This window comes from Crinia signifera, chromosome 6, assembly GCF_055691185.1.
Source record: "Crinia signifera chromosome 6, ASM5569118v1, whole genome shotgun sequence".
NCBI lineage: Eukaryota > Metazoa > Chordata > Amphibia > Anura > Myobatrachidae > Crinia > Crinia signifera.
Window position 1 is genome coordinate 196,060,614 of NC_139222.1, and position 14,525 is coordinate 196,075,138.

At 41.4% G+C, this 14,525-nt stretch overlaps 1 protein-coding gene across 1 annotated transcript; it reads right to left on the bottom strand.

The window, feature by feature from the left end:
• Positions 1–345: 345 nt before the first annotated feature.
• On the bottom strand, positions 346–14,286 carry ELOVL3 (ELOVL fatty acid elongase 3). The gene is made up of 4 exons (XM_083145550.1): positions 14,071–14,286; positions 8,326–8,457; positions 5,083–5,234; positions 346–898 (listed from the first exon to the last, which is right to left on the bottom strand). Exons 1-4 carry the CDS (start codon positions 14,166–14,168, stop codon positions 477–479), a joined length of 804 nt encoding a protein of 267 aa, XP_083001676.1. The 5' UTR covers positions 14,169–14,286; the 3' UTR covers positions 346–476.
• Between the last annotated feature and the right edge of the window lie 239 nt (positions 14,287–14,525).

Consider the following 14,525-nt stretch of genomic DNA (forward strand, 5'->3'; position numbering starts at 1 on the left):
TGTAGCGGTAAGGCTAATTAGACTACTAGTAAGCTTGCCAACCGGTTTTCCTATAAATTACATTTTCTCTTGTGCATTGGTCAATTATCTGGTAGGAATATGTTGTTTTGATTACGGTGCACCAATGGCAATATTGGAAGTATACAACTTTTATACAATAACATGTTGGGTGAAATGTAATAGGATGAGAGATTCAGAAAGTGAGAGATTTGGTAAGAAATCTCGAGTATTTTTTAAAGCGGCAATCATTTACACTGCAAAACCAGTTTGATTAGTGTAAATGATTGCCACTTTAAAAAAACTTGGAGATTTCTTACCAAATCTCTCACTTTCTGAATCTCTCATCCTATAAAATTTCACCCATTATGTTTTGTTTGATACTTAATTTATAACAAACATAAAATGCAGTCCCTGGTCACATTTTAATTCTGGGGAAATGTATGATGGCAAGATAGTAACCAATGTATGATTATCGGTTAATCATCCTTACTTTTTGCTTGGCTTTTGTAGTAGGACTTATAAAAGAAACTGCAGAAAAGTACCAGGTAACTAAAATACATCAGAGATGACCATATTATATTCTCCACTGTACTTGAACATGTCCCATCCTGCCTCCACTTATATACTAGAACATTGACCAAAATGCCCATGAACATTTGCAATATCTGGGTGATAGTGATGAACATGGCACAGGGCCTTGGAACACGTATCCTGGCGGCTCTCAGAGTGTAGTAGGAGTACATGAAGGCATGGACAGTGTAGTTCATGGTCATAAACCAACCTCCTCCAGCCACCATGTCCTTATAGGTGTACCAGGTGTAGAGCAGCACTGTAATGTGGTGGTACCAATGAAGGAAGATCAGTTTCTGTTTACGCAGGACAATGAACAAAGTGTCACCTGCAAAGGAAGGAACAATGAAAATATTAATGTAGGGAGCAATGTAACATAATGTACATAATAGTGTTATATGCATACAGCATATGTACATGCGTAAGCTTGTAGATGGTGTAGGCAGAGTTGGAAGATTTGAAGGCAAAGTTGACGAGTTGACCTTTTTTAAGTTGGAAAGTGGTGGATCTCCATACTCTAAAGATAGCATGGAATCAGTGGAGAAGATCAGGTCTAATACCGGCCCTTTATATCATAGACAAATTATGTTTCAGGGCTGCAAGTTTGCACAAAACTATCAACCAACTATGAAATTGTGTTTAAAATGTTAATTCCAAGTTATAATTTTCACAGTTTTGAAGTAGAATATTCAATATATAGTAAATGGAAGCTTTGCAATTAGGTGCTTAATGCGCAATTATCAGACCCAACAGAAGTTTTTTGGGGAATCAGGTTATATGTGTCCAGGGCAGCCACTAGGACAACCCCCCCCCCCCCCTTCCTGGCTCTGTCATACATTGGGTGCCTTACCTGCCCCATGGTATACTCTGTATTATCACTGAGCTGGGGGACCGCCGGGTGTGGGTGTTGTGCAGCCTCGGGGGGCAGGGGGCACCGTGCCGCTGTCACTGTGGGCAGCTGCCCGGGCCCCTCCAGAGGCTGGGGCCTGGGACAGCTGTACCCACAGCATCCCCCTGTCGGTGGCCCTGTATGTGTCTGCACCTCCTGGTGGCCTATGCTCTACTATTTTGAGCAAGTCAAGTGCAAGTGTAGTGAAATTACAACTGGTTATGAAAGTCTTTTTATACAAAACACCAAAGGATTATATGGTCCAGTGGTTCCCAAACTTGATCCTCAAGGCACCCTAACAGTCTAGGTTTGCCATGCTTAATGACAGGCGACTTGATTAGTACCTCAGTGAGTTTGATTATCGATTCTGTGCACAAGCATGGATATCCTTAGCATCTGGAGAGTGAGGCCTAATGGTGTGTACACATGGTCAGATGTGCCTTAAGATGCGATCCACGATCAGATCGGGATCGGATCGCAAGGCACATCCGATTTGCGTACAAGTCTGACTATATAGTGCAGATCTGCACTATATAGTCAAGGCAGACAAAACTTTCTGCCTTGCGATACGTGAACGCGCATCGGGATCGCAAGGGTTAAAACCCTTGCGATCTGCATCTGATTCCGATCTGATGTTGACTATATTGGCGAATCGGAAGGCAAATAGTACAGTGTGTACACACTATAAGGCTCAGTGGGAAGATAAGATTCACCATTTCTGCTTAGAAATACTTAGAAGCTGTCTTTTGATTGACAGGAACAACTGGAAATTGCAGGAATAAAGAGGCACCAAGTAAGCAGATGATTAACGTGTTACCAAGAGATGATTAAACCAGAAAGCATGCCATCAGTCAAAATAGCCAAAATATTGGTTTAAGCATCATATAACAACTATGGCAGTAGGTGGTATACGGATACAGCTGAGCAAAAGTGCTCTCAGATTCACAGAGGACAATTCACTTGCAGGCTATGTGCCACTGAACACATGTACATATCCACCATATATGACAGTTGCAACTTTGCTTTCCTTCCTGCATACAGCCTCCATATGTTCAGAGGAAAAAGCTGCAATGTTACTAGCTGCCCTGTGCGGTTTCAGAATGACGTACATTATTACAGAAGAACTGCTAATTGAATTGCCTTTTATAGGTGCAAGGAAAAACTGTCTGTGATGTTCTCAAACACCATCTCGCATCCAAACTACAGTACTAAGTGCATCAACCAAATGCAGCTGCTTTCAGCCTGGAGTCTGAGACAGTGCAACCGTCAAGTGTGTATGGGGTGTATGTAAAACACTGCTCGTGTTTACAATGCTTTGTTACCTAGGAATCAGTTTGACCAGTTCAGGACAGATAAAGTGTTTATTTAGCTTCCAAAGTAGAGTAGCAATAGGTCACCTGCTGTGCAATATAAAGGTTTACTCAACTTTTTATGTGGATAGCAATAAATCCTAGTGATTCTGTGTGGTGCGTGGCAGTGCATAAGTGTATGTGCTGAGTCATCTTTACAACGCATGGTACAGGGTGGTTAATGAAAAAGTTTCCTACACTCTGCTAAAGGTTTTGTCTACCCGAGAGCTATTTTATATCATGGTCTTCAGAAGGTGCCATGAATAACATCATTACATCTGAGCACCGCCAGTCCCCCCCCCCCCCCCCACACACTGCACAATGCAATAATTCACTATATTGTGCAGTGTATTGTGCAGTGGGTGAAATGGGCAAAACTATTTTATTCACTGTAAATTGCGTCATCAAACCCGTCTGTGGAGGTGGACAGATATTTGTAGTTGGTCTACTATCTCGGCAGTGGCGTAGCTACAAATTTCCCACCCCCTTGCCAAACAAAATTCCGGCACCCCCCTACCAAAGAAGGGGCAAGGTGATGGACTATGGGTGCCGCTGGCTGAGCTGACAGGCTACCCAGGCAGCAGTGAGCGCTGAGCTGGTTCCGCTCCGTGCATATCTAATGAGTGGGAACCCAGTGCAGTGCATATTTACTGAGCGATTTCCTGCCCTGTGCATATATAGAGCATGACCCGCTCATTACATATGCACGGGGTGGGGACCCGCTCATTCGATATGCACTGCACTGGGTCCCGCTCATTAGATATGTACAGGGTGGGACCAGCTCAGCGCCCACTGCTGCCTGGGTCACCTTTAAGTTCAGCCAGTGGTGCCCACCACAGACCCCGCTGGCTCCGCTCTCCCAAGCTGCCACAGGGTCTGCCACATATGTAGCTATGCCACTGTCTCTCGGGATTCTGAGATAGCTCCCCATAATTCAGGAGTCTGATGGATGTTACAGGAGAGGATACAAGTTTGCAAGAAAATTATGGTACTGAATTTGCTTAGAAACGGAACACCAAAAATGTCCGCCGGCTTGGATGGCTGGCTTGGATGAGGCAAATACTAGTGGTCTTACTGGACTTCTAGAATATGTCAGGGGAGCTTAGCACATAAAGTGTTACTCGGAAGTGCTGGATTCCCAGAGAGCTGGTGCTCTGTGAGCCTCCAACCCCTGACAACAAGCATGTAACCCCTGGCAATAAACATGGAAACCCTTGGCAACAAGCATGGAAACCCTTAGCAACAAGCAAGTAACCCCCTGACAATGAGCCTAAAACCCCTGACAATGAGCCTAAAACATCTTGCAATGAGCTTGCAACCCCTGGCAATGAGCAAGAAACCCCTGGCAATGAGCATGTAACCCCTGGCAATGAGCAGGAAACCCCTGAATATTAGCATGTTACTCCAGTCAATGAGCAGAAAACCCCTGACAACGAGCATGTACACTAACCCCTGTCAATGATCATGCAGGAAAAAAAAATGATAACTAATGTATGAGGGGATACCAGGTGGGGGAAGGGGGTATAACATTTCAAGTTATTTCACTGCCCTCCTTACCCTCTCGGTACTACTAGATACAATACAGTCAATAAGATTCCCAATGCGTGCATTTAATTCAAGCTTTGGTACAAGCCCATCACATCTCTTACATTGTGGACGTACTTTTACAAGCAGACATTTAGAATTGTCTTGCATTACAAAAGATGAAGAACAGTCTAAAGAAATGGTAGAGGCTCCACCTCACACCCTAAAAGAATTCTGGCTATGACAGAAATGGTCGTCAAGCTTAACCAGTTTCTCTGCATTCCTAAAAACCCATTTGTTTGTGATAAAACCTAAGAGAAACTTTACCTGTGGGAAGACACCAAATAATAAGCCTTAAAGCAACATGTTTAGATTAGACTGAACTATCCTGAATATCTTTTTAGTTCAGTGCCGCTTTTAATCAGCACATTTTCACATCACCTCGATACATCTACGGATGAATGTGAACAAAACAAATTCCAGACCCCCATGTACACACCCCCTGACGTGCATCTCTAGAAATGTGGATATACAGTATAGTCACCAATGTAAAAGTCTTTGCTCTGGGGTTGTAGGTTACCAGAGTTCATACTGATTGTGCTCTAGAAGTCATCCACTTTAAACTCACAGATACTTTCTGTTTCAGCTGCAAATATCTTTGGAATAAACATAAGATTTAGAAGAAGATTAAAAGTAGATCTGAAGGAAAGATGAAGGCAATGTCACATTGACGTAGTGCCAGTTACTTACCAAGCTCTGGGACTTTGCTAAGGACAAAGGCATATGCCCAGAATTTGCTAACAGGTGCCTGGTAAAATCCACTGTCACACACCGACTGCTTGAAACCACTGGAGAGGAGAACATTACTCATGTACCAACCAGTACGGGTCGCCCCAATGATACTGCAAGGGAAATAATAAATAAATAGAATCAATTACACCAACATCTGTGGAAATATAATTTAATAACACAATTTAAAAAAGTTAATTTTTTATATGAGTTTTCAAATTGTCTTTTCACATTTTCCTGTATGCGAGTTTGTTATACCTTGTGCATGAAACAAAAAGGCACCGATACTAGTGAGTGGTTGACGGATTTGCGGGGGGAATAAATTGGCAACAAAAGCTTTAATTTATACAATGAAGCTCCACCATGATCTACACATTTTATGGGAATAGAGATTAAAGATCCTATGCATTGGATGTCCTTATGGCAAACTGTAGTCAAATTGGTTTTTGAGGTTTGACCAGGACCCTCTTATCTTATAGGCGCACTGAGCTGTTGCCCGCAGCAAACACTGGGGTAGATTTATTATAGCGGCGCCTATCGCGCCGCTATAACAGTTCCTGCTTCGCCTCATTAGCGAGGCGAAGCAGGAGGGGACACCGACAAGATCTATTAAGATCTTGCCGCCGGAGTGGGGGAGCGCTAACTCCCCCCTCCGGCGATGTCCCTCCTGGAGACAGCGCATCAGTTAATACTGATGCGCCGTCTCCTTCCCCCCCCGGCCGGCTTACTGCGCATGCGCGGGATCTCGCTAGTCTTGGAAGATCCCAGCGCAGCTCAGCCCCAGCAGCAGGGACAGCGCTGTCCCTGCTGTTAGGTATAGGCATCACCGTCTGCAGCTGGCGAAGTCGACAGCTGCAGGCGGCGGAACGGTCAGCGATGCTTACCGTTCATAAATCTGGCAGGAGGCAGGGGCGCAGTGCAAAATATCGCCCCTGCGCTATGCCTCCTGCCCCACACCGCCGGCGTTAGAGTAAACGCTTGGCGGGTGTGATAGATTAGGCGATGCGCTATCCCCTGCTTCAGCGCACGGGGATAGCGCATTTACACATCAACGCCACTTCATAAATCTACCCCACTATTTTATTGGCCTTTGAGCAGGGGTGTGCTCGTACCTCTGGAGCTTCTTGGGAGCCAAGTAGAGAATACTGTTGAGACTCTCTGTTTCTGAATTACACACAATAAGAGTGGCCTGGCAGCATTCTTCCCTGTGAGTTTGAATCAGTTAATTAAAAGCCATTGATATCGCTTCTGTGGCGGACTCCCCCTCCAATGTTTTTGCGTCACACTCTGTATTTGAACCCATGACCTATCTTACTGGAGACAGACACCTTACTGATTGAGCTATTTGGGGGGCACCAATATTTATCGTGCCTCCGGGCAACTGGGACAAACTTACACCACTGAATTGTACTATGATAGTGAATCATGGTGTAATTGTGCGATCAAGGTATAAAATCTTTATGTAATTTGACAACAGTCACTATTTTATTGTGCACACACTCACTAATAAACAATGTTCAGACAACACCTGAAGGTGGTCAGGCAAGTTCATTCAATTATTTAGCTGTAAGCTTTACCTGAGATACTGATAACAATTGCATAGTATAACGGTCATTTGTAGAAACAAACAAAAAGCCTCTACGTTCCCTAAGCTACAACAAACATTAGAGGTGTCTACACAAAGGGGGAGCTATCATATAGCACAGGGACAGTGTTGTGACATGTTAGACAATGACTTGAAACACACTGTAAATGATTAGGTTAAAACATGTGGCATATATGTAAAAGTCCATTGTAGACCACATAACAAAACAAATGAAAAATACATGTAGAAAAGGTTTTACTTAATGTTATTAAAGGTATTTAAGTAAGTTAACTGTTATAGTTTAGCTTGTATGTTCCTAATATTCTGGTTGAAATAAAAAAAAAAATAATAATAACAATTTTAGGTAAAAAAGAACACCAACTGATTGTGTTATACAGTAAATTATTTGTTATGCTCCGACCATATCAAATACCTCTCTGATTGATGCCTACTGCCTGTATTGCAATGTATGTATTTTAGGCACTCATATACTGTATTTGAACTTACAAATGAACTTACATGGAAGGTCACAAGCTGTTTCAAATTCAGTAAAAAGCGGATTATTAAACAGGAATTTCTAACAAAAACATAGCCGAGACTACCAGATGAATTGTGATGGAACATTTAAAACAAAAATAATGGCAAGACTATCATGCAACTTGAATCGGAATCCTTTACGGGTGCCCAAGCAGAAACTTAGAGTGCTGCATGAGTCTCCAGTATAAATCTAGCCAGTGTGGTATTTGTGAAAATGAAAAAAAGCATTTTGTAACCTATAGCAACCAGATTAGAATGCTTTATGAGGTAGATGTATTAAGCTTGGTGAAGAGATAAAGTGGAAGGAGATAATGCACCAGCCAATCAAATCCCAACTGTCATTTTTCAAGCACAGCTGATTGGCTAATGCGTTATCTCCTTCACCTTCATCTCCACTTTATCTCTCTGCCAGGCTAAATGCATCTGCCCCTATGTTAGTTAAGTATCACACTTTTGGGCAGGTGTATTATAGCGGCGCTTATCTCGCTGCTATAATACATCTTGCTTCGTCTTATTAACGAGGCGAAGCAGGAAGGGACATCGACAAGATGTATTTACATCTTGCCTGCCAAAGTTGGGAGTGCTAGGGCAGCTTAACTCCTAGGAAGCTATTAATCCATCACCGCGCACCGCTTATTGCTGGGGGGACTGAAGAGGACAGCCGCGCCAAGCGTTAATCGGCGGGCTGTCCCCAGCACACATAAGGTGCGCTGATAAAACATTTAACTTATTCACTTCACCTCTGCCCCTTTGTTACTAGTTCTTGTTATTAGTATGTTATTAGTACTAGTTCTTGTTATGTAGTATTAGTATGTTATTAGTATTGTGTTAGATATCGTAGAATAAAAAAAAAAAGCTACAAAAGATATCGAGAAAAAGCTATAACTATTTTTAACATTCAGTACAAGCATAAACATGGACGAAGCAGCAATGTTTTTATTTTGTGCTATGAGTAAAACATTGTCGTGCTTGGTACAAAAAAATATGTGTTTGTCATTTTTGTACAGCCCAATAATAATTTGTTTTGTTGTAATAATTAGATCTGCAAATTAGGGCTCCCCATAAAAACCTGGAGTACTCACCTAAACACAGCCAGCATTAGGGACCAAAGGACGAGAGGCCTCCGCAGTTCAAACCCTTTCCTTTCTTTCATCATACGTTGTCCACCAAATATGAGTGCAGCATAACACAGTGAGAAGAAGAAGGATTTGCTCCTGCAAACCAAAGAAAATTAATAAGAACAAACCAAACCAACACATAGACCAGTCCTCTTACGTACTACTTAGATTTGATTGTGTAAGATACTAATCCAACTATCAATACAGTGCAGCGGTTGTAAGAAATATGCAAAACCTGCAAGAATTGTATGATTGTCAAAAGTGGCGAACAAACGACAGATTGCCACCATATATTAGTAATCGCTAGTCCGAGCCATCACAGACTGTCCAGCATGTTGGACAATCTGCAATGGTGATTGCTATCACATTTTGATATTAATTGTCAATTCGGGGAGAACATACACCAGCGATGATTTAGGCCTAGGGCAATCATCACAAAATCATCAAATTGTCCCAATCCATGGCAGATGTATGGGCAGCTTGTGATTTCAACCAGTTATTTGGCTAATGGGACAGTTACTGCAGGGATATGCATGTTCTCTACAGATAGCATTGCAGCATTATACATTCCATGTAAAAAATGGCTGTTTCATTGGAAAATGCATTTTATTAATGAATGGAGTTTTTGTGCGATACCCTGTTAGTCAGAATGGTGTGTCCATGATTTAATATTCCTAATTGTAATACCAATGGGAGAGATTTGTGGGTGTGTTTCTGTGTATTTGGGCTGCATACAATTTAATTGGTTTTATAAGGAACGCCTGTGAGAAAAGGCTTATGACACATTGATTTCCATTCATTTGCATTCTCTGTGTAAAGGAGCCCATACACGGTCCGTTGTGTACGGCTCCGCTCTGTACTATGCGATGCGCGCTCCCGCGCATCACATAGTACGGTACAAAAAGTATGTGCTGCACATACTTTTTGTACTAGGTACACATCGGATCGGATCCCAGTGCATGCACTAGGGATGCGATCCGATCCGATGTGTCCTGTTTAAGTCCCAAACGGATCCGTTAAACGGACCGTGTATGGGCTGCTTTAGGATGGCGATGACACAATATAATCATGTGCATCTTGTTAATGTCTGTGGCATGTTATGAAATAATTGGGCAGAGCCAGGTTCAGCAGACAAACTCCAGCTGCTGTAAGTAATGAGATATTATTCCTCGATCGATTTACTAAAGGACTTAGGGGGTAATTCAGGTTGGTTTGCCAAACCATGTGCACTGCAGGTGGGGCTGATGTAACATGTGCAGAGAGAGTTACATTTGGGTGAGTTATTTTGTTTCTGTGCAGAGTAAATATTGGCTGCTTTATTTTTACAGTGCATTTTAGATTTCAGTTTCAACACACCCAAATGTAGCTCTCTCTGCACATGTAACTTACATCAGCCCCACTTGCAGTGCACATGGTTTTGCCCTTTTGCTCCACTGGAGGTTTCTGTCCTCCGTGAGCTCGCCTTAGGACACCTGCGTTACAGTTTGACAGGTGTATACCACCCCAGTCAAACTCCACACCTGCCACTGTCCCTGGAACATGTCTGTTCACTGGGCTTAATTTATTTTGTACACATGGTTGGTCTTTGGTTAAGCCGACTTTCCCAACAGTAGCGAATCAGACGCCATGTATGTGCACGTACCATCATGCAGCCAACAGAAGATATTCTCCCGAAAACATGCTTACATTTCCAACCATTCCCCTTTAACTTCCCATTACTACCTCAGAACAGCCACTTCCTGTCAATGACTCAGTGTGAGAGGGATCGCAGGAGCAACCTTGTGAATGCGTATCGCGATCTCAGCACGTGCAGTTTGCAGTTAATCGCTCCACTGCTTGATAATCGGCCATTGCATATAAATAAGAATTAGGCCCATTGTGACTGAAATTGCTGAGCTTGTATTAGATAGTTTCTTCTTAAAGAAATAGAGGTTGAGTATACCTTATCCAAATATCCATTATCCAAATTATTCCAAAAACCATACATTCCAGAAAGTGAAATTTTTTTTTTTTGCTAAAACCACTACTGGGGACATCTGTAACAGCCCTACTGAGGACATAATATGTAACTGTCACTACTGGAGACATCTGTAACAGCACTACTGGGGACATAATATGTAACTGTCACTACTGGGGACATCTGTAACAGCACTACTGGGGACATAATATGTAACTGTCACTACTGGGGACATCTGTAACAGCACTACTGGAGACATAATATGTAACTGTCACTACTGGGAACATCTGTAACAGCACTACTGGGGACATAATATGTAACTGTCACTACTGGGCACATCTGTAACAGCACTACTGGGGACATAATATGTAACTGGCACTACTGGGGACATAATATGTAACTGTCACTACTGGGGACATAATATGTAACTGGCACTACTGGGGACATAATATGTAACTGGCACTACTGGGGACATGATATGTAACTGGCACTACTGAGGACATAATATGTAACTGGCACTACTGGGGACATAATATGTAACTGGCACTACTGGGGACATGATATGTAACTGGCACTACTGAGGACATAATATGTAACTGGCACTACTGAGGACAACTGGCACTAAATATGTGCAAGAAAATGATTGCTTGGCATTCAAAGTCAGTGCCTGAGATAGGACACAAACTTTGTTTCATGTTTTGAAACCTTGTTTCATGCACAAATATAATACATTTGTGTGTATTTTAATGTGCTTGATGTTGTTATACAACATAAATACAAGATACCTAAAGATGCATCATTGAAATATAAAACTATTCTGAAATACGGAACAATCCGTTATCACAAAATTTTCTGGTCCCGAGCATTTTGGATAAGGGATACTCAACCTGTACAACAAACTGAACTTTTCTGTGTCTGCCACCTGAAGTTCATGCTTAATCATTGTTAGTTAGCATGTGTTAAAAGTGGTTTTGCTATTTCATAGTAGAATAGAAAAGGGCTGACCTTTGCTTCGGGAAGTTTCTATGTGCATTTATGGTATTCTAAGAACTCTTTCTATGTTATGGGTGTGTACAGAATGTGTCAATCAAGAATCTCCTTAGTAATGTCATGTTCTATTAAAGCAATGCAATTTTGTGGTAAGTGTAGAAAAGTGCTGACTACCATGCATCTTAGAAGCTTAGTAAATCAAAGAGAAGACCCTCATTTATGAATAATCTTTTGTTTTCTTTTGGTATTGGAACATCAGTAAATGTTTGAACTTTGTTACGTTTATAGGCAGAAGAGCCCGAGCAGTTACAATGTATTCTAATTCCACTGTTCATGGACTCTGCATTTATCCGCATTGCAGGATACAATGACCCCTCTTAGCTCAGTCTAATCGGCTGTTGTTTGTGGACGGTCCGGCGCGTCTACGGTCGGTCGAACGGTCACAAGAAAACAGGGATTGTATAGATGTGTAACCACTTCCACAGAATTATTATATTGATGAAAATCTTCTAAAACACTGCTGAAACACATTATGTAATATATCTTTATAGGTGGTGTAATGTACAATGCAAAGAATAAATATTGCTGGTATAGAAACCAGAATAACGTAATAGTAAAGGTAAAACAAAGTCTAGGGTTTATTGCTCTCTAAGGGCCGATTTCAATTAGCCCCGTTAAATAACAAATAACGGAGATAAAGGGGGGGGGGGTATCTTTAAGCTTTAATGCCTCAGGCTATTCAGTTACAGCCCCCTTCTCATGCATGAGATAGATGCACTAAGCTTCAAAAGTGATAAAATGGAGAGTGATAAACAGCCAGCCAATCACCTCCTTACCACTCTCCCATTTATCACTTTTGAAGCTTAGTGCATCTGGCCAAGAATCTGGATAAGTTACCAGACCTCTGGGTTAACACTGTTAGCTGCCCCAAAAGAGGCTAATTTTGGGGTATTTTTTGAGGGTCTATTCAGGCATGAAAGCCTATGGGTTCCCTTTAGAGACTAACTGAATAGGACATGGGCATCTTAGTAACCATCAGGTCTGGTGAGACCACTCAGCCACTGTCTTTGACACAATCAGAAAAAACAGGCCAGACATGGCCCAGGTTTCTGGAACCGTCCACCACAATGCCCCTTAAAGGGCTGCAGACTGTAGCTCACCTAATGTCTGCGACCGCACTGCATCCGACACAGCCAGATCTGGTCTTCGCATGCCCAGTGTGGATCAGAAAAGAAAATCCCTCAACCATACCTCCCAATATGACCCATTCCAGGAGGGACACAATGCTCTGTTTCTGGATTTCCCTCTTAATTTATGACTGCCAGCACCTGTTTTGAACAGGTTAATTGATAATAAAAGTGTTTCCACGTACAGTACAGGTGATGGTAATAATAAATTAAGAGGGAAGTCCAGAAATAAAACATTCTCTCCCGTATGGAAAGGGTCATGTTGGGAGATATGCTCAACTGCGAAAATAAATGACTCCATTGCCACCTCTGAATCAGCCCCTTAACTAGCTCAATACAAATGTAAAAACTTTGGTTTCATTAATTAATCTGAGATCTTCAATTAGATTGTTCCTCCACCCATTAAACTACTGCTAATGATCTTTTCACATCCTACTGAACACACCCATGGATTTCATGTGTGAGGTGAAAAACAATGAATTAATGTCCCCTATCAGTACTATCTGAGGATTAGGCCAGCAGCCCTGTTACATCTATATACAGATTCAAGCCGGCAGGAACTCTGGAGGACTTTCAAAGATTCAAAATCACCCGATGAAAGAACTAAAATAAAATAGTTCTGAAATGTTGATTTTACAAGGATTTGGGGGATGATTCTGGATGGTTTTCAAAAGCAAGTTCCTTCTTTAATGGACAAAACCATGTGCACTGCAGGTGGGGCTGATGTAACGTGTGCAGAGAGAGTTACATTCTTTTGTAAGGTTTGTGTTCTAATGACTATCCTTATGGTTGCCCACAAAGTGTTTGCCTGTTGTATATTTCCTTTTTTCCCAATGTAACAGGACAGGTGATGTGCAAATGGATTATAGAGCATACAGGTAGTTTAAGCATTTCAAAGACAGCTAAAATATAAACTGAGAAAAAGTTATATTGTGTACAATTTTTACACTCAATAAGTTGTATAATATAATGATTATTATTATATATAATGCATTGATTGTAAAATAATTTATTTTTAAAGAGAATTTAGATAGATATCTATATATTTAGATATCCAGAAAAGTCAGCACTTATAACATCCAGGTCATCACGGCGGTGCTCAACTCCAAGGAGACAAGTCCAATTGATACATAGAATAATTGAGGGCACTCGGATTGGTGAGTGCCCTCATTTATTATTTATATATATATATATATATATATATATATATATATATATATATACATACACATTGTACATTACACCACCTATAAAGATATATTACATAATGTGTTTCAGCAGTGTTTTAGAAGATTTTCATCAATATAATAATTCTGTGGAAGTGGTTACACATCTATACAACATTAGATAGATCCTTTAAAATCTAGAAAAAAACAACAAGATACAAAGCCCAGTATAATTATTTGCATACTATGCAGCAGGCATGCAAACCTGTCGAAAGTATAATATAAAGGTGTATTATTTTATGGACCTGTATAAGGACGTATTACATAGTCATTATCTTGTAGCAAGATGTTAAAAGTTATACTAATTGTGAAACTAATATAATGGAATATATGGTCTTCTCTCACTCACCAATTCTCCTGCATCCATGAAATGACTTTTTGGTCATAGAATCTTTTCTCAAAGTCATATTCCTGCAGCAGTATGACTGTAAGGTTGTGCTCCCCCATGTCTGCTGTGCAGCTATGATCCAGGTGATCAGCCTTCTGTGCTCCCTCTACTGAGACAGTATCGTTAAGGTGAAGCCTGCTTAACCTGTATCATCAGTTACACAGCCCGCCCCTTACCAGTCTCTGGCGACACCTGCCCCACCTGTATAGCATGGGGTGTAGACATTCTGGAGATAAGCAGCAATATGATACATGCTGCAATGCCAAAATCATTGGTGCAATAGCTGGCACCATAATGTGTCCTCCTTACATACACACATACTAGGAAGTTTACCACTTAAATAGGGGCATGTGCAGGGTGAGGCAAACACTATTTATAGTAGTAGATATTAAACAGACTATCTACATTGTAAATAC